Source organism: Myzus persicae, unplaced genomic scaffold, assembly GCF_001856785.1.
Source record: "Myzus persicae strain clone G006 unplaced genomic scaffold, MPER_G0061.0, whole genome shotgun sequence".
Taxonomy (NCBI): domain Eukaryota; kingdom Metazoa; phylum Arthropoda; class Insecta; order Hemiptera; family Aphididae; genus Myzus; species Myzus persicae.
Genome location: NW_019103905.1, coordinates 116,123 through 138,252, shown reverse-complemented (window position 1 = coordinate 138,252; position 22,130 = coordinate 116,123). Strand labels below are relative to the sequence as shown.

General features: G+C 29.7%; 1 protein-coding gene across 2 annotated transcripts; it reads left to right on the top strand.

Moving 5' to 3' along the window:
* The first annotated feature begins 13,553 nt into the window (after nucleotides 1-13,553).
* On the top strand, nucleotides 13,554-22,130 carry LOC111036145 (calmodulin). 2 transcript variants are annotated; one of them, XM_022318054.1, is made up of 4 exons: nucleotides 13,554-14,155; nucleotides 17,454-17,628; nucleotides 17,696-17,938; nucleotides 19,914-20,487. In XM_022318054.1, the coding sequence occupies exons 1-4, from the start codon at nucleotides 14,153-14,155 to the stop codon at nucleotides 20,036-20,038; spliced, it is 546 nt and encodes a 181-aa protein (XP_022173746.1). In that variant the 5' UTR covers nucleotides 13,554-14,152; the 3' UTR covers nucleotides 20,039-20,487. The 2 variants fall into 2 exon arrangements, with proteins under 2 accessions (XP_022173746.1, XP_022173747.1); XM_022318055.1 differs by lacking the exon at nucleotides 19,914-20,487 and adding an exon at nucleotides 20,576-22,130 and having other exon boundaries at nucleotides 13,558-14,155.

Below are 22,130 nucleotides of genomic sequence, written 5' to 3'. Positions count from 1 at the left end.
TTTATTATTAAGAAAATAAATATGATAAGGTTTTTATGTATTTATGTATTTAACAGTCATCTTGGCGTGTCGGTTATAAATTAAGCTATTTTCTTTGAACATGTTTTTTTTTATTATTGTTATTTATTTTATTGATCTTAATACAATTAATAACAAATTATTTACAACGATATTGCAAAACATCTACTTTGTTCTAAATTTTATAACCGTTATTAGTGTAGAATGTTGATGGTTTAAACTAAAAATAATAGTATCAAAGAAATATGTACACTGTAGTGCTTATTATTATCATACATGATTACATATCCTATAAGTATATAAATAAACAGTCAGTGGTGTATTTACGATTTTGGCACCCTAGGTACAAACATTTTGGAGCCCCTTTTTTCTCAGTTTTCTTTCACTCATTACCACAAAAAACTTTTAATCCTCCTCTAATAAGAAAAAAACTCTTTATTTATTTAAAATTGTAATGAAATTAGCACTGCTAAGATCTTGACTTGAGTTATGTATAGTTTAGTTATAGGGCTATAGTAGAATTCTACAATTTATTGCCAGAATATGATTTCTTAAATATAAATAAGCTAAATACGATCTTTATCTATTATTTACGATTTATATTTCACTCAAATAATAATATTCATATGTATGCAATAATAGACAATTTAATCTCTAGCGAAGGCGCCACTTTAAGGAACTCAGAATTGGAAATTCCCCCCCCCCTAAATACGCCACTGTATACAGTATATAAAGTATAGGTCCAATATAGGACACAGACATCAATAAATAAGTTGTCTACTGTTTTATATTTGAAACATTTTCTAAGTCCGCCTTGTGAATAATAATATAATTTATTTATATAAATGTAGGTATACGGAAGCGGATGTGTAAAGCATTACCTCCTACACCAAATGAAAACCAAAATAATTATATTATCAGGTGCAAAAACGAGAATATTATGGTATATGTAGAGCAAGGCCACAAGCGATTCAAATAGACAATTTACACGCAATCGATCCATAAGGTTAACCATTTGTATCATACCGTACCAACGACCACCACCCCTTGTGCTAGAAAAGAGACAAAATTATTTGAATTTATAATTACATGTATATATACATCGACTTCGACTATGCGATATGCAAGTGGATACTTCAAAACAAAGTTAATAAACTACTAAATTTGTTTCTATTCAATGTTCTTGTGCTTGAAAGTGTATGAAATAATGATAAAACAGTGTTATTTATACACTTATTACTTATAGTTAGGTACTGTTGGTTTATTATAAATATTGTAAGTGGCAGTTTTAATTGTTATTAAACATTTTGATTTAAAATGTCGTGAATAATTATTGGGCTAAATGACAGAGAGAAAATATTCATTAAGAATATTGAAATAAAATAGAATGGGAATTATGGCATAAATCTGCTGAGTACAGGCAGCAGTTAAATACAGTCCACAGCATTGAACTGGTCATCACATCCAGAGCTCACGTGACAAGTAAAAAAGTGAAAAATATGTGCTTGGATGGCATGTAAAAAAGCTGAGAATATTAATGTAATTTTGTGGTTAAAATTGAACATTTAATTCCTTAATTCAAATGTTAATACTATACACTAAGCGCATAAACGTAATAACTATAAATATATAATACGAAGAAGGGGGATATGAGGTCAAAAAGACATCACCAAGGAAGGAAATCAATATATATATATATATTATATATATGTATATCAATATATATATATATCATATAATATATATGTATAATATGTATAGATTAGTGGACACTAAGTATTTGAAATATTACCGAGTAGAGATTTCCGGTAGACACTTCCTGCAATTCCAAAGGGTTCTCGAACATTAATAGCTGCTTGTTGTTATTTAAAAACAACATACACTACAATACTTAATGTATATCTATAGCGATGTACAAAGAGTAAGAGAACCCTTGAAAGTAAAATGTATTCTTTGAATGATTACTTATTATTATTATATTTATATAGGGTTCATGGAAGGGACACTGCGCTCGTTGTCATTAGTTCTAACATGCAATGTATGTTATAAATGTCCATTCTCCAGACACTGCTCAACAACTGAAATATTATAGCGACACTGGTTTATAAATAGTAATGACACTGAGTCACTGACACAGCAACAAATGTACCTACTGTATAGTTGCTCTTAGCGAAACTAACAAGACACTTCACAACTCGCGACAAACATGTGTTAGGTACTAAGTATACAAGAAATAATATTTTAGTTTTATAATTATAAATATCAAGTGACAAGGTTCAGAATTGTTTTACATTTTCGCATAGGCGCCACAGGCAATTCAACCGTTAACGCTACTTAAAAAAATATTTACTGTATTAATAAAAAATGAAAAAATCATTTTCGTCTGACTTTTGATTACGTTACATTGTTACGTACGCAGTGTCCACAATAATCCTACGGACACTGACGGTTCCGCATCTTTGATCAATCTGTATTTAGTATAATATAGGGACAATTCAAATTTTTTATAGGGTGGACTGATCAAGTTTATTCTAAATAGGGCCACGAAAATTGGGAGACAAACACCATCCCCACACCATCTTTATTTACCGGATTTAATCTTTTTTTTTTAAATCGAGCAATTTTACTATTTTAGATTAGTTGTTGCGTGTAGGTAAGATTTTCTAGAGTTTATATTTTATACTATTATTATGTTGTGACGATTTATGTATTTTTCAACCGTGTGTTGTTGCCTCATATTTTTATATTTTTAATTACCTAATAAGTACCTACTATATTAACATATAATATATATATATATATATATATATATAATTCAATATAGTCGGGAAATGTTGACGACCACGAAGGTAATAATTGTATTGACCACATTAATATGTGGTAAGAGTAAATTTATTTTAACATTTACCTGCCACAATATAATAATAATGTATATGATTTAAGTTCTACCCTTATCGTACCAGACTCTACAGAGTTTAATGTAAAATGCTCGTCTATAATGTAATATCTATGATAATACTACGTATCATATTTGACTAATATTATACAGATTAAACAGATGCTAGTATAATATCAGAGTGTACTGCATTAGGCACACACGATATGACATGACAGTTTGAGCTTTATTCGATTTTTACATATTTAGCGTGGGTTCCAGCTGAACGAGGAAATATTTTATGCATTTATAGGAATTAAGGGTGTATTCAGAGTCCCGGTATTTAGCCAGCATAAACTATGTATCAGTCCTATGGCTATAGATTTTTGTTATACCAATCTACATACGATTTTCTATTAACATTATTAGATTAATAATATTTTAAGCACGTTTTCTTTTGTATATATAAATACGATATAATACACTAATGCCGGGTTGCATGAATAATCACAAAACATTTAATGAATCAATGGTTAGCTAATGGACCTTTAAACATGATTAAGTGGGCCACGATTGGTTCATTACATTTTAGTGAACCATTAATATTAATCGATTTTTTATGCAGCCCAGTCTAAATATTAAAAAAAAGTATCTTATTAATTGTTTGGTATTTTAGTTAAAAAAAAATGTATAACCTTTCCCCGAATCATTTTCCTTATATATTTATTTCCATGAATTCAATTCGATTTTACTAGAGTCACTATAACTCTTTATACATTTTTTTTATATTACTAAAAAACTGCAATCGTTATCAGGTACAATAGCTATTAAGTATTATTACTTAGTTACTGCTCACTATATAAACCCCTTGTTATACAGTGCACATTCTTCTTATAATTATATTAATTATTAAAGTGGAGTATCATTGAAATATATTGAGTAGGTTCTTTAATTGATATGTTATAAATGTACAATTTTGTTGATATAAGTGCCTTCCTATAAAAATAAAAAAGTATAAGTATTTTATTTTTAATGTATACGTACATAAAATCCTTCGTTGATGAAAGAAATATTTGTAGTCCAAGTTTTCATGTATTTATTTTATTGAAATCAGAATAAAAACTGTTTCGTTATAGGCAACTTAAGTTAAACTAATAAAATAAAATTTTAAATTCTGAGTTTAGTAATGAATGTATTTATTTTACAATGATTTGTACGTGTTTTTATTTATATGCGTACACGATTTATAGAAGAAAAATGCTTTGAGTGTCAGCTTCAATATCTTTTCTGTAGAAAAATGAATCTATTTTTTTTACTTTCGGAAGGTCAAATTCGCCAGATTTCTTTATATTTAATTGGGAAAAACGAAAAAAAAATTAGGAAAATACCTGGAATTTGTACCCAAAACTGAGGGATTTATATTGTTTTAATCCAAAACTGAATAATTTATTATAAATGATTTAATTTTAAAAACTTTTAATACTATTTTAAGGCTATTTATAGATCTATGTAATACATTTTCGGTTAATTTTTTAGTTCTATAAATATCTATAGACATTTTTCTTTTAATTAATTTTTTAAGTTCAAAATTTGATATTTAAACAAATAAGAACGATTTGAATTATTTTGATGTAATTCAACAATATTATTCGTGGGAGACTTTCCTTTTACGTAGATATATTAGGTATTATATTTTATACAACACACAATGACATTTTCAAAACATTTAGATTAAATTTATGCTGTTGCACATTTATGTTTATACCGCCAACCCATTCAGACCGTCCAACAGTAAGACGGTATTGAGTATTGACTTATAAGTTATGACAACAATATTATATATATGTATTTATATGTATATAAGTCAAATACCACTCACTCATTCATTCATCGCTATATCTCAAAAACTACAAAAAGTATGAATTTTAAACTTGGAATATTCGTTCCTCTCGTGGTCTAGATGTGTATTAAGAAAGGATTTTCCGATGTTTGCATTTCCAAGAGGTGTTCAAAGAAGAATCTCGAGATTCACGGTGGACATTGAACAATTTTTTTGCTTAGAAATGGTTGCCATTGATTCTAATAGAACTTTTTTTTTTACATTTTTTTATTTTATTTAATTAGCTATTAGCAAAAGCTATGATAGCTCAACAGTTACTTATTATGCATAATACAATATTATACATTACTTTATATAAAATTACATTACAAAACTACATTTCATTTACCATATAATAAAGCCAGCATCCAATATGAAATAAATTACTATTTTAATGGCAGTTGTGGATTTTGTGTTAAGTATGGAATAGATGTTAAAAGAGATTTAAGTGCGTTAATTAAAATTAGACGTTTGGCTTGTAGGGCAGGACAATAAAATAAAATATGGGATAGGTCACAGATACATTCATTTAGATGAAGTGTACAGAATGGAGATTCATTTAGGCCAAGTTTGAAAAAGTGATTGAGTAGAAGATAGTGTCCTATGCGTAGTCTATTTAATTATACAATATATGGTCTATGTAAGTGTAAGTTATTAAATCAGGTTTGTTTAAGGATATTAGGTGTAATATTTATATATCTTGAGGCGAAGCCCGTTGGTAAATTGTTCCAGAGACAGATCCACATATTGGCGGAGTATTGTTTTATCAACGGGATGAAATCCGAATGTGGGAGTTGAGAAGAAGAAGGAAAGATGAGATTGGATGAAGATTTAGTCAGGTATGCCTGTATGACTGGGGACCCAAAGAAAGTGAATATTATAATTTAATTTATTTAAGCCAAAAATAAGCGACTTAATGCGAAGAATAAGTGGAGATAGATGAGAGTTGAATGGGTTTGATTTTAAGGCTTGAAGGCACGACATGGAATCTGAGTCAATCAAGTAATTATTGGGGGAAATAGTATTCTAAATTAGATTCTAAGAATTAGTATTTTTTATCTATAAATAGTTGCTATTGGTTACTCGTGTAGATCAAAGACAAGCATGCATCAAATCCTCGCTTATGGCCTCGAATAAAGGAACTATGTCTTAAAACCAAATGTATTTGTGTATACTTAAAAAAATTAATCAATTGAATTTGACAAAAATCTCAGAGATTGTTTTTAGAGATGTCAGACAAATGTAGAGAATAAGTAGTTTAAACCTCGTTAAAAAATATACCAGGTGCTAAATCCAATATCCACAATAACCTTACGGTTACCCGTCTAGATCGAATTATTTCACAATTTCAGGTACACCGACAACGATTTGTCCGTGAACTGAGGTATACACTAAAACTGAAAACTGAGACAGACTTAAACCGAGATTCACCTGTATACGTACTATATATGGTTTGCACATAAAAAAAAACTGAACATGGGCGAAGCCAGGATATTCGGCTAAATATATGCTAAATATTACAATAATTAAATATTCATAATGTGATAAGTGTAATGTTTTCGGTAAAGACTATTACCTATTCAATTTACCGTATAACTAATATAACATACTTTTTATGTTGACGACCTGTTAGGTTAAATTAACCTAACCTAACCCATATTTAATAAAAATCGTTTTTCTTATGCAAAGATTTGTTATTGAATTCTAATTTAACACGAAAATTACAGTGACTAACCCAATGACGGGGTACACTCGACATATATTGTAGACAGAACGCGCGGTTACTTATGCCTACTTTTTCCATTTTTCTTTCATGTTTACATTATAATAACATGTAATAATATTTATTACGAATATTAAAACTAATTATAGAGGTGTAGTTTAATTTCAAAGCGTTATTGTTTTATAGAGATGCTGCTGGTACAAGTCTATAACGAGTAAGTACCTGCCTACCATTATATTGTATAGTGGTCGACTGGTAGAAGTGTCTAATTTGAATATTATTAAAAAAGCCAACATTTTATAATTAAATATACATTTTCCAAGGACTATTAAAAGCATTTTATTTTATAAAAAATATAAAGTAGGTGCCTTAAATGTACTGCCTGTTATGAAACTCGAAATAAATAGGTACCTACTAATTAATTCGTGGGCAATTTATTTAATACTGAATTTAACCTAAATTATTAAATAAAATATTTAATTTATGCGTTCTTCGCAGTAAAGAAAAAAGCACTTTAGAATAAAATAATTTTTACTTCCACTATCAATCTCGGTATTTCTTTATTTGCTAATTAAATTTCATTAAAAGACAAATTTTAACATCTGTTTTGGTATTTATTATATTCAGAATATATTATAAAAAACTGTTACCTAATTACTGATTTATTATATTGTAAGGTCATAAATATGTTTTTAGGATTTGAATACAAATGACTTTCATAACATTTTTACATAATTTAAAGTTTTAAATCTAAAACTTATGTACGCTAAATAAAAGTACCTTACAAGTGGTTTTATATTCGTAGATACTACCATTGTTTTTTGTTACCTATACATAATTATCCTACTAGATTATAATGAAAAACGATACATATCCCATACAAAATAACCACTTAAGTTACAGTCATAACTTATAGTTAAAAAACCAAATTTATATTCAATAAGAAAGACAATATTTTCTGTTTCGTAATGGTTTTTTTATACTATTCAAAAAAAAAAACGGGGAAGTCACTCTGCTATGATGATGTCTAGTGTATCTCATTATTGAGTAGGTCACTGTAAGAGTGTAATGTATGTGTTAAGTATGAGTTCACTGATGAACCATTTCCATACAAAAAACCATTCTGATGCGGAGACTGTCTGTCTGCAGCCTATTTCTAAGGATATTTTATTATATATTATATTTATATTGCTATTAGTCATTTATTTTTCTATCAGTGATACAATTGATCTAATTTTTTACTTTAATTTAAAAAAAAACAAAACTCATTGGTATATTATAATTTATAAGCTATAAAGTTATAATTATAATATTACTTCATATAATATTACTTTAGCCGCTATTCGATTAATTCAATACCAATATGACGTAGAACGGTGTGCATACATTCTTATAGTATAAATAATTGCTTAAAATTAATAGATGTATTTTGAAAATTTCATGCAGAAAACAGTATAGTAAAAATAGTATACACAAAAGTGAATAGTTCCAAGTCTCTACAAATAATATTTATAAACTTCGACAAATTAACTAAAATATTTATTTTAAATATTTCGTCGAAATTTGATCTTGAAATTTCTATAAAAAGTAGTTGTGCATAATATATATATTTAAATGTTTAGGTTTTTTTAAAAATCTTATAAACTTTCATAACTTATTAAATCCTCATAAGGAAAGCTGCAGCTATTCAAATTGAATAATGTATAGGTACATTTTTAACTAAAAATATTTGAAAATTTAAAAATTTAAAAAGCTTATAATCAGCTTATAATAATTAATCTAATTATTTTGAAAATGTGATTGTGTATAGAAAATAATAATTTAAGTTACAGTGGAATATTTCCTGTTTTTACGATTAATATTTTTTGAATTATAATAGAATCACGAATATTGATAGAAGAGAAATCGTCATTTTACGGGTGAGTTTCTATTGGCGACCAAATTTAAACTTTAATCGTTCATAAAAATGTAAAGGCGTAACTCTAATTGTTTTTTTTTTAATTTCCAGTAAAAAAAAAACATAATATGTCGAATCAAACCTGAAGTGTTACAATAAAAATTTGTGTATTTTGTATTACAAAATAATTTACATATTTTGATAATTTTGTAAAAAATCTGATTTTTAAGTTATTACAAAAGAATTGTATCAATGTATTTTGATGTTTTTTATTTGAGGATTAAAAACTTACAATGAAAAAAATAATAAAAAAATATTCTCATACATACATCGATAAAAGTTTTCATACTTCTATGAATAGTACAAAAAGAGCAAAATTATTTTAAACAATCATATCAAGCCAAGGAAATGCCCTGCAGATACTTGGTGAAAAATTCGGGTCAACAGTTAATCATTTTGAATTACTAAAAAAAGTTAATATTTTAATTTTTGACTTCTATAACTCTATAAGTATCAATTAGATAGAGTTTTTCACTAGAAAGTAGAATGTATAGAAACCACCTCTAAAGTTGAAATATGAAGCAATTTTACTGTTTCTAAAGATGACGTCAGACACACACAAAAAATACATCAGTTTAAGTGCAAAATGCAGTTAAAATATATATAGGAATATAAGATATAGATAAAAGTTAATATGAGGCCGTGAGTTAAGTTCATAAATTAATGTCCAAAACTGTTTTCAGCCATCTATGGAAAAGTCATAAAAGATAAGCGTATAACACAGTTTATTTAAGGGCGATATTACAATTAATTATCGCGCGCTTAAAAACATTAGTTGAATTTAAGTAATTAATTATTCGGCTTAACTACTATTTGAGTAATATAGGTACCCATACTATTAACATTAAAACGTATTTATAATTTTATATTCATTCGCGTTAGTCGTTACAATATTATTGTTGCTTCATTTTAAAATGTTTTAAAGTTGATAGGTATATCAGCCATCAAACCTCATACAATTAATAGCCAATTGGTACAATATAACAATGCGTTAAAGCCCCCAGTGCCAATGAAATTTTGTCCGCAAAAATACACTCTATGGAAATAATGATCCTGTTCTGTAGAATCAACCGAATTTTATATATATTTTTTTTTAACTAATAGAAGGTCATTGAACATTTTGACATTGGCAGCATTAAACTACGTTTTTCAATATTTTTATTTCAAACTTCATAATATAGGTATGTCTTCAAAAGTAATACAACTTTAATCTATTTTTTTACAAATTATGTTATTCCATTATTTTAAATAAAATAAAAAAATCAAAATTTAATGAGGCCTATAGGAAGTCTTCTTTTTTTCAGATAAAAAAAATAGTTATCAAAATCTGACAATTCTTTAACAATGTCAGAAAATTATTCCTATGAAGTCATTTTTTTTAGATATAATACACCTATCAACCTCCCCTAATAAGTATCTGGTGGTAGATTAGTGGACAATAAAATTAATTAATTTAGGTAGCAACTAAAATATAAAATATGATTTTCAAATTTAATAGAATTGGGGTAAATTTAAAAACTGGCACCGGCCCCCTTAAATCTATTTTTTTTATTCTAATATTATTTGAACAATTATTATCACGTCGTTCATAGTAGAAACTAGAAATATAAAATATTTCGGTACCTACATACATTTTATTTTTTATTTGAGATAATTTTTTTTAGTATAAAAGGAATGTTCAAGAATATTTTGTGACCCTATTGTTGGATTGGACATTTTATCTGTTTGATAATTTTGTTTTTAGTTGTTGATTAGTTTTCTAAGGTACAACCGTATAACAAAAAACTACCAATAACAACTGAAAAATGATAAAATATATGGCATATCTTTATTTTGGTTATATTAGGTAGGTAATAATTAGGTAATAATTAGGTAATAAATCACTACCCTGCACCGGAGCACAGTATCTATCCTATAGGCTACAGTAAATAATCGTATTCCGATAATGGAGTGTATGGTCTCCAAGTATGAGGTAGAAATAATAAATATTTTACATAGTTAAAACTGTTTATACCATTTTAAATAAATATGATATTTTTCAGGTTTACCATATGGTCTACTTCCAATTGCACAGATGGTCGTTTTTACAAAGCAATTTATCATTTAAAAACAATTGTCTTATGATTACTTGCTAAATATTAAAACGATTCAGTGTATAAGAACGTACAATTAAATTGTACCTAGATTGAATTTTCATGAAAAAATTACTTTTGTAATAATACCTATTCAAAAATCATTGTGAGAGTTGAACTGAGTTTTTTCCATCTATAAAGTATTTTGAAACTTAATTATACAAGTTTCGTAATAAATATTAATTTTTTCCAATTGTATCGTGATTATTTGCACTTCAATCATTTTCAATGCGAATAAAGGCGGCAGATGCAATATGCATAATATACTAATTGATACCTTTATAACAAAATTACGAACAATTTTATAATTAAAAATATGTATCCATACCTTACATTATAATTATTGATTCTTCATGCAACAAAGTGTTATTAGTTAGATAAATAATAACTTTTTTTGTAGTATTATTATTTAAAAAAACATATTATTATATTTCATATTCAGCTTATTTATTGTGTATACTTAAAAATCCAGCTTAATACGAAATACAGACAATAATTTAATTAAAATAACAGTACCGATGTATTACCTAAATATTTATAAAAATAGTCCAATTCAACATTTCTAACATTGAATCAAATCAAACTAATTTATTTTTTCACTAATTTTTGAATTTAATAACAATAGGTAGATATATGCACATATTATTTATTTTTTCGTTCCTATGTCACGTAGGTATTTAAAAATTGTGATAGTTTTATTTGTAAATTGTTATAATTTTTATTTTGAAACAGTAACTATTTATATTACATTTATTTATGTTTTTATGGTTAAAATTTTGCTTAGTCTTTATAGTTTATTCTGGCCACATTTTGCCGTTCTCTTTTTCACCTGACAGCTGAAAGTGACTTCCTAAATAGTAAATGCCCATAGTTGAATTATTTATCATCATATTTTGTTTTTGTACTCTTGTACCCGTTAAAAAATAATCCAATTGCAAATTTAATATTATACTACATATATTATTGCGCTTACACAAATTTGAATTTAGTGTATTATCATTATTTAATTTAAAACGTCCTGTTGTCCTCAACTGAAGACGAGCATGGCAGGTCAACTTTCTAAGTTTAATATCGTCTAGGGCAACAGGTATATATGTTTCTATAGAAGGTACACGTTTACTCTCTTTTTCGATTTTAACCAAACACTTTCTCTTTGATCATTTACACCTATGCATTATAATAATAACAACGTTAAACGATACATTTTATGATATCGACATATTATAGTATCGTACAGCGTGACATTACCTATATAAAAAAACAAAACGTCTGAACGGTCAACACAATGAAAACGTAGTTTCGAAAAAAATACTAAAACAAACAAAAATTACTTCTATCGTGTAACGTATTAAATATTCAGTTAAACTGTTAAAGTTTGGGCTTAGGTATAACTTGGAGAAAAACGAATTTTAATTTTCGCCCATTAACTTGGTATTATACATAATCATTTTCTTATATATTAAAATAGTTTTTCCATAAAAGAAAAGTAGTTTGAAAGTGGAGTACTTATGAGTGGGGGAGTTGCGAGATAAGCCTCTAACATTTTTGGGGATGTTCCAATTTTTTCTGAAGTACTTTTTTTGTTGATCAATTAAGTGCTTGATTTGTAGGTGTGACCCCACCTCCATCACTAAAAGATTAAACAGAAAAATAGATCTAAATATGACAATGAGTTAGAAGATTCTTCAATTCAAGTACCCGTGTACGTTCAGTAATACAACTACATTATTAAAATCTCAATATATTTTAAATAATAGTAGATAGCCTTCAATACTGGACAATCTGATTGTACCTAGGTATATAGTAATTTTATGACTGGTAGGTACATGTTTAACGTGGCCACCGAGCACGGTAACTTGGGCCAGTTTCAAAACTAAAATAAAAAGCATAAAGGACTAATGGTAAGTGTAGTAGGTGCCTATATAATATTTGTAATTCTGATATATTCTTATATAGATCTAATTAAGACACGGGATGTTTTTTGTACAAGTGCAAAATTACAAAACTGCCACTATATAGTGGGCACGTCGGACAGTTGCAAGTACTAGGTACCTGTATCAATAATCAAAATGTCGGGCGGCGTGTTAGTGTCGACAGTGTTGGCGAGTGCAGGAAGATTTTTGAAATCATTAGCCGTGCGGCGGCGGCCGACGCTCGCCGTAGCTCTGGTAAAACCCGGCGTCGCCCCGCGTGTAATCGCGCCGCTTGGCGCATTGCAGGTGCCGGCGGGCCAATGGCTGGCTGCCAAGGTCCGTTTGCCCGCAAAAATCCGATACACCGTGGCGCGCAACGCGTCAACCCAAAAATATTCCGGCCGGGCGGTGGCGGAGAGGTTACCTAATCGCCGCCGCCGGACAATAATATTATAATATAATATTATGATGAAATAAATAATATTTTAATCAATATACCTACACAATATTATTGTAGATTATAATCACGTCGGTCCCGACTAGCGATGAAATGAAAAAAAAAAATAGTTGAACAATCGATGGCCCGGCAATGGTATTTACAAATTATAATACAGTCGAAAACGGCGAAATAATAATACTACAAGTGCCGTAAATTAATTCGTGAGCCATCGATGAGTAAAAAAATAGTAATTCTGTTTAGTGGTAGTAGTAGTTGTAGTAGTGCATGTCGGAAGGTAGGTAGTGTATAATATTATTATATTATATGTGTGTGCGTCAATTCTTTTGTAGTATAATATAGTAGTAGTAGTAGTGGTGTAGTAGTAGTAATAGTAGTAGTAGTAGTAGTGTAGTAGTAGTAGTAGTAGTAGTAGTAGTCGTAGTAATAGTAGTAGTTCGGTGTGTGCGAGTGTTATTTCGTATTTCTCCTGCGCAGAGCCAAAACACATCCGGGGCGTACGAGAGCGCGCGCGCCGCCGGTGACGTCACGGCCGCCGTCGGTATCGCCCCGGTCGCGCTCACTCCTACCACACACCCACCGCGGCAACCGACACCAGTTTTACACTGAACGCGGTTACTGGTACTACACAGTCTACCTTTCGCGCACGATCCCACTACGACACCAGTGCGACTACAGACTACACATACAACGCTGCCGTGTTGTAGGTACTACAGTGGTTATATTTTCTCTCTCACACACACACGCGCGCGCGCCGGGTCGCATCGCATCGTTTTCAGTTGTTTTCCGTCACCAAACGACGTACACAGTCCGCCGCTCGTTTTTCGAAATAAATATATTCTATCCGTCGCGTCCGACGGCAACCCACGTTTCGTTGATACGACACGAGGAAGAGAGGCAGCGAGCAGCCAGCCAGCCAGCGAGCCACCGAGTGAGAGGTAAACGGAGCGGAGTTCAGCGGCAAGTATCCCGGCCGGCAGACCTGAGCATTTCATTGGAAACGCGGTTATCGCGGTATCCGTCGGAAGCGCGCGCGTTACTACAGAGTAACCACCGCCGCTTGTCCGGGTGACATACGCACCGCACACGCACTCACGCACACACACACTCGCCGCGTCAGGAGCAACGCGTCGTATACCACGCCAAACGTGTCCGTTATTGAATTTCTCGTCGACGTAACACCGACATCATAACTAAAATGGTGAGTGACATCAATACAATGTTATTACAACAATTATTATTATTATTATTATTATCGTCATTAGTTTATTATTCGTTACGATAAGACATGGGTGGCCGTGTACGCAGCCAGTCGGTGTCCGTTAAAAAAAATAAATAAAAATTAACCGAAGGTGGCGGCAGCCGCGGCTGTTGTTGCCCAGGCCGTTTATTTTTAGACTGACCGTTATGATTTTTTTTTTCGGTTTTCTCGTAATCGGTTTTGTGCCGTTTGTGGTCGTCGAGAACGGTCCAAACTGCCGCCGCCTTAGTCGTCGCCAAGGTGTCCAACATGGCGCCGCCGCTGTAACGCGTGCCTCATTTGTGGCTGCGGCGGCTGTTTTGGAAACTTTTTTGCCCATCGTTTTTTCCAATTCCTCCCTAAACAACTAGACTATATTTCTTTTATATTTGTACCGTCCGTCGGCGGCGGTGGCCTTGACCTTTGAGCGCCGCGAAGATTTTGTTCTCGCGTAGGTAGGTATTTATCGTGGTCGGGTTTTTTTTTCATTCGTTTTAATTTAGCGCCGATGACGATGACGATGGCAACGGCGGCCGACGACGTCGCGATTTTCTGTACAGTGTGCCGCACGGCGTTAGTCAAAAAATTCTCGTCGTTTGATATGGTTTTATTAATTTTTCAACTCCTCCGTAAGACGTGCGCAAACGCCGTCATGCATTTTTATTATTTGTCGCGCGACGACGACGCGGTGTGTATTATATTATTATTAATTCCCCGGTCGTCGGCCGACCGGTGGCCACGATATCGGCCGTTTCGTCGTCGTTAGTGGGGGCTGAGGCATTCTGGTGGCGGGGCCCCTCTGTCTGAATATGCGGCGGCGGTGGACATTCCCAGAATGTGCCGGGTCGGGTCGTCGATAACTCGGCGTACACAATAAAAATAATAATGGTCTGCCTATAATATTATTATAGTCGTTGGCCGTTGTCGTCGTCGTCGTTTATGAGTTGAGTTGAAGAAAAAAAAAAAATAATAATAATAAACCGGCAATAAGGTACTCGGCCGCGGTTTGAGTTTTTTTCCTCCTTATTTTTTCCTCATCCGTTCCCCGCACCCACACGGTCATCGTATTGTGTTAGTCGTGTTTGTGTGAACTGTGTAGTAGTTGTAAGTAGTCCCCCGTCAAAGGCCCCCGAACGCTATCTAGCGCCGAACGTTCGCACGTTGTCGGCCCTCCTCCTATCCCCTGACCAACGAGCCTTCCCCTTTTTACCTCTCGATAAAGCCACCTTACGAAACCAGGATTTTATTCGCGTCCCTAGGGCGTTTCTTGTGCCCCCCTCCCCCCACCACGTTTAATTGTTTTTGTTCTCGACCGAAATCCCCCTGCGACGAGAACATGTCATAGCTTTTGGATGAACCCTTTTCGTTTTGGTCACCATTAATATGTAGACAATCTTTTTTGAGTGATTTTCGCAACAGCTGATTTTTTAGCGGTGTGAGAATCTAGAGGGCTTTTATTTTTGAAAAACAATCAATTAGATTTATCATAAATAGCCGACAGCTATTAACCCGGTTGACTAGCCTTTTGAGTGCACTCTTTTGGCAAAAATATTTTTACTGTGGTCAATTTTATTCAACATTTTTATGAATAATGTTATAGTTTTGTACTATCTATCCAAATAAAATGTCTAGTTGATTATTTTTGTTAAGACTTAAAAACAATTGCCTGTCTATAATTATAACACTGATTTACTGATAACAAATTTATCTTGAAGGGTGATAGGGATATTTTACCTGTTAAAGGTTATGACCTTGGCCTTTTCACCTTTTCATTGAATTTTTTTCAATCTCTTGTTGTGTTTTGATTTTGGTGACTAGAGATTGTATTAATTTTGGATCTTGAGGCTGAACATAGTTCATAGGTGCCTACTGTCAAAATGGTTACCTACATAGGTACCTAAATATTCAGTTAAATCCATTTTTAATTTTTAATCTATCATCTACCTTCCTACCAATAATTAGTTCTACCTTGTTCAATCATTCTCAAGTTTTATTTTTATTTCTTGAGTATTTTAATAAATAATCATCAATAATAGATAGGTACTTACATAATAACTAGAAAATATGTTACGGTATTTTGTTGTGTACCTACCTAATGTACCTATGAAATCTTAAATTAAAATTCTGAAGTAGTACCTACTTATAATTCTTAGGTATCATTAACCCACTATCTTAATACCCTCACAAATTAAAACAAAAATTATCAAGTTTTATGATAGGTAACTTTATTACCTACAGTTAAATTTTAGTTTAATAAATATAAACATCATTGACCTAGCTTTAAATGTAATAAATGCTAATTAACATTGTACCTACTTGTTTATTTTTTCAAAAATTGTATTGTAACAGTACCAGTAATATTTTAGGAATGTTTAGGTCTTTTTGTACATTTATAATTATTTATATATTGTTGGTGGTATTTGGTAAGCTAATCTAAATGTATATTGATGTTATTAGTGCAATTCAAGCTATTGTCTAATAGCAGACTAATCTGTTGATATTAGTATGGCCTAGTTTATTAAGACCTACCTAAGATAATATTGTGAACGAGATTGTTAATAATATGATTCTTATGCATTTTTTTTCATAATTACTTGTACAAAGTGATTCAATTAAGTACTATTATTTTTTACTGTTATAACCTACAAATAAAATAAATTATTGAATGAAAATTATTTTTTTATTATACCTCCAGGAATCAAAATGTTTGTAGTTTCCCCTCTTTGTTAAATTTACTGGCTATACCTACCTATGTTTTCACATAATTGATAAACTTATGAGTAGGAAAACCTACATATACCTAAAATAATGATAGAATAGTTATTTTACCTGGGTAAAAAAGACAGTAAATGTTGATATGTAATAATTTTAGATACCTAGGTATGAAATTATTTAAAAATAATTGTTATTAAGACATTTAACTTAAATAAAGAAAGACATTCAATGATTTAATTTACATTTAATTGATGTTACATAATTTTCATTAATTATATCTATCTTATTTAGGTATCTTATTCTAGAATTACCCAAATACTTGTATTTTATAACTTAAAATAATCGTTGGGTGATTTTGAATTATTTTACGTCAGGTATCTTACATTTAATATTTGATTTAAGTTGTAAAGTGTAAACAATTAATAACAATTATTATGTTGTACTACTAAAAAAAAGCAAGAGAAAAGTAGTTGGGAAGGTTACAATTAATTATATTTTTTAAATATATTACTGATTTTAAAATATATGTTGTTAAATAATCTAGGCTGATCAACTAACAGAAGAACAGATTGCCGAATTCAAAGAGGCGTTTTCGCTATTCGACAAGGACGGAGATGGTACCATCACCACCAAAGAACTTGGAACCGTAATGAGGTCTTTAGGCCAAAATCCGACTGAAGCTGAACTCCAAGATATGATTAACGAGGTCGATGCTGATGGTAATGATAAGTTATATTAAAATGTAATTCATTTTTTAACTAAACAATTTGTTTACATTTTCCATAGGCAACGGCACGATAGATTTCCCAGAGTTCTTGACTATGATGGCCCGCAAAATGAAGGATACCGATAGTGAGGAAGAAATCAGAGAGGCTTTCCGTGTATTTGATAAGGATGGAAACGGCTTTATTAGTGCAGCTGAGCTGCGTCATGTTATGACTAACCTTGGAGAAAAGCTCACCGATGAGGAGGTTGATGAAATGATCAGGGAAGCTGACATTGATGGTGATGGTCAAGTCAACTATGAAGGTATTAAGTGGGAATTTAGATGACCACATTATGATATTATAAAAATGTTATTGCAAAATGTGTTAATATAAATGCCTATAGATTGTGTATGTGGGACATATTATAATAAGATATGTGGCTGCAGGGTTAGCAGAGAAGTGTATAACACATATAACCTCTCGCTGAAGAAAGTATAGTAAATCAGTCAACATAATTAGTATCGAAAGATTCTATTGATTCCAATTGATTTATACTATATTCTAGCCCACAAAAGAAGGAATTTATTTTTACGTTAGTGAATGTTCCAGTGCTGGTTCCCCCACTCAGACAATGGGTAACATGCTAAACATGTTGCAGCATCACTGTCTGTATGGGGATGCGCACATTCAAAAGCTTTTTTTTTATGGAAGCGCAGATTCCTTCTCTTGTAGGTTGCTAATATTATGTTAACAATACTAGGTACACATTTAATAGAAAAAAAAGGAAAAAAAATTATTTTCATTTCACCAATCTTACATTTAACTACTTTGACAGAGTGCAAAATCTTGCGGAATATAATTTATTAATTATTTTTAATATTCTTTTTATTTTATTTCAAATACCCATTATAATTTTAAATATTGGCTTATAATAAATTATACGTGTTGTATATTATGTAGGGATGTATACCTTTAAATATATGATAAATCATTAAAACATTAAAAAACATTCTTGAGATTAAAAATTTATTTAAACTGAAAAATGTAGTATGTTTTATTTTAAGAAACATGCTTTTACGTACTAAAAATCATGAAAATAATGTTATACCAACATATGATATGAACATTTTAATTTAATCGTTTGTTAAACTTTAAATAAGGTTATGTTATGTATGAATAGTTATACAATTTATAGTTATTATAAGTGTACAAACAATTCATCTATGTTCTAAATGCAACTAATTATAACTTAATGCATTTATACATTAAAAATTAAAATATTTTACATTTTTTGCTGGCGATGGCAATGTTTTGATATTCCAAATATTTGCTTTGGAGAATTTTGTAGGTTACATAGTTAGGTCTATAAAATATTTTTGTTCAACTTGCCTAAGTTTCAGTTACTTTTATTTAAAGTAATAAACTATTGGGTCCTACCTGCATCAAAATGCATTACAGTAATTAAAAATAGATGACCATAAAAAATTTGAAAGTATTTTCATTGATGTTGTATGAATGAAACATACTTAGTAATAATGTTTTGTTAAATAGCGTGCCCCATAAATTATTCTGAGTTAATCATGTATATGCGTTTTGTTAATTTTATTGATTTTAAACTTATTTTGTTAAAAACTAATTGTTGTTAAAATAACTTCTTTAAAAAACTTTTTAATTTCTTTGTACCAAATCTGAAGTATAGTCATTTCTAATTTGTGTTCATGGTATCACCAATTTTTAATTATTGTATTAAAATTAATATGGTACTTAGTGAAAAAATTATGATTAGGGTTTTTCTTATTATTGTATTTAAGAGTATTTAAGTTGGTCAGAATATTCAGATAGTTGACAAGCTACTCAATTAAATATTTATGAAACATTTAATTAATTAATTAATTTCAATTAAGATGACAAACGCCTACTATAGTAAACAAAATGTTTTTAAAGATTAGTAATTTACAAACAGTATTTATTAATAATTAATATGATTTCATAATGGTACCTATTAAGTTTACATTTTTTAAATTAATTTTATTGTTAATAATTTAAACAGTAAATTAGTTAATTCACATTGAATTGTTTTCAATCGCTTCTAAATATAAACACAATTTTTGTTTGGTAATTAATGAGCTTAAATGCCATAATATTTAGTATTAAAGCATAAAATAAAATATTTTAGTCAAGCGAAAATCTTTATTAGTTTCAGTTTAGAAATGTTTGACATATGTAGCCAATAGCACTTACTAATTGACGACACAGATAGTTAGGTGTTTTAGTTTTTTTCTTTTTTAACTTTGCAGATTTCCATACTTTAGCTCGGACCATTTTTGTACGTACTGTGACTGTGGTCAGTGCTCATATCTATATTTGTGTTTTGTTTTTTTTTAATTTCATCATAATTACACATGATATCTCAAATCGTTGAATTGTGACGTACCATCATTAATGTGTTATCAGTATTTGATTGACATCATCAACCTAGAAAACCCCACCTATTATACAGAATGTATGATAAATATTTTTATTGTTTACGCGATGATTCCATTTCTAGATATATTATGCATGTAGAAATAATTGATTGAAGTGAGAATTTAGATGTAGTCTTGTGTTAACGCATGAGTGTCATTTATATTTAAATAAGTATTTCCTATTTATCTTTGATTATTTTCCTTTGTTCCTTGGTTGTGTTTCTTTGTTTTTAGCATACATTTTATCGGTGAAAAACCGAATGAAAAAGTACCTTCTGAAAAAAACACCACAAAAGAAATCAAAAGGCAAAAAGAACACTTAGAACCATCCATGCACCCCACTTCCTGTACTTTGGCCATTCAATTTTTTTTTACAAAACTTTCTTTGTTTCTAATTTATTAGGTAGAATTTGTAAATGATTGTAACCAACTATATTATTGATACTTTAAGTGTTTGTATTATAACTTATGCAATTGTTTGTATTTTGTTTCAGAGTTCGTGACCATGATGACTTCTAAGTGAAATGTGTTTCATTATTAATTATTATTATGTAATTTTTTATCATAATTTTTTTTTTTCAAAAAAAAAAGGAAGAAATTAACCTGCATTTTTTTTTTTTTGTTCGAGTAAGCTTTAAAAAGATAATGTGATTATCAAAAGTAAACAAAGATTAATTATCTTTTTACCACATGTGGAACTCTGTGAACTTTTTTTTGTGTTGAGATATTCGTTATACTATCATCTATATGGTTAATTTTTTTTTCAATTTCACCAAAATCAGTTCTTTTGTTTGGCAGTAAAACTGCCGTGTAAATTTTGTAAAAAAAAAAAACAAAAAAAACTATCCGACGGCAACGTGTTTTTTCTTTTTTAAATATTACAATTTTTCTTTTCAGTTTTTGCTAGCAATGTTTTCATCTTAACATATTATATTATTATACATAAAATTATGGTAATATGATATAAAAATAATAATAATAATCTTAAGTATGAAAAATTATATTATAAATAATTTGTTGTTTTACACTTTAAAACATAATTTTAAAATCTTGTAATTTTTACGATTAATTATAATCTCCAGTGTTTTAGTAATTTATTATTATTATTATTATTATTATTATTATTATTATATAAATATTAATTATTAAATATTAGGGACGTTTTCACATTCCTCACTCACCGATAAAGTTTAAAATTTTTTTTTTTTAAAACGAGCTATAATAAATCAATCAACGATATTCAAAACATTTTACATACTATTTTGGCATGATAATATTTATTAGCCTATTACAAATTATTGTAATTTTTTTTTATGATTATTATAATTTTTAAAAAGTATACAAAAAGACACACATTAAACGTTTTATTTCTTCACTTGTAAAAAGAGATTTGAAATTGTTTTATTTAATCCTCATTTATTTTCAATTTTTATGAAAACATATTATAATATGCACGTCTGCCACACACGCATACACACCCACATCCATTTGGTTAAATGTAATATGCAAAGAATACACTGTATTGATGTATATACTATAATATATATGAATACACATAATATATTTTATTGTTATTATACCATTTATTGAGACAATACTGTATACATATTGTGTACTGTTTTGTTTTACCTTAACCTTTGTGTTATAGTCGAAAGTCAATGGTATATCATAATATTTTGTGGTGTCGGACGTGAATAACTATTTAATTTTTTTTATACATAAATACCTAATGTATTCGAAATAAATAATTTATTAATATATGTTTCTGCGGTGCATGGTGTATGTCGACAATTATTTGTTTCGTTTTAATTAAAACGTCTTCATCTATAATGGAGAAACATGTTCAGATGAGAAAGAATACCAGTTACAGAATTGCCATGTGCATCGGATGATTGCTGCCATTAACCAACTTGAGCTTTTTCCGTTATCTCTTCACCATCCTGCGCCTGCAGTATTATAATAATTGTTAGTTTGACGCGCATTAGTGTACTGAATTTGAATTTTTTTCTTCGTATATATTATATAATATATATATTTTTTATTTATTTA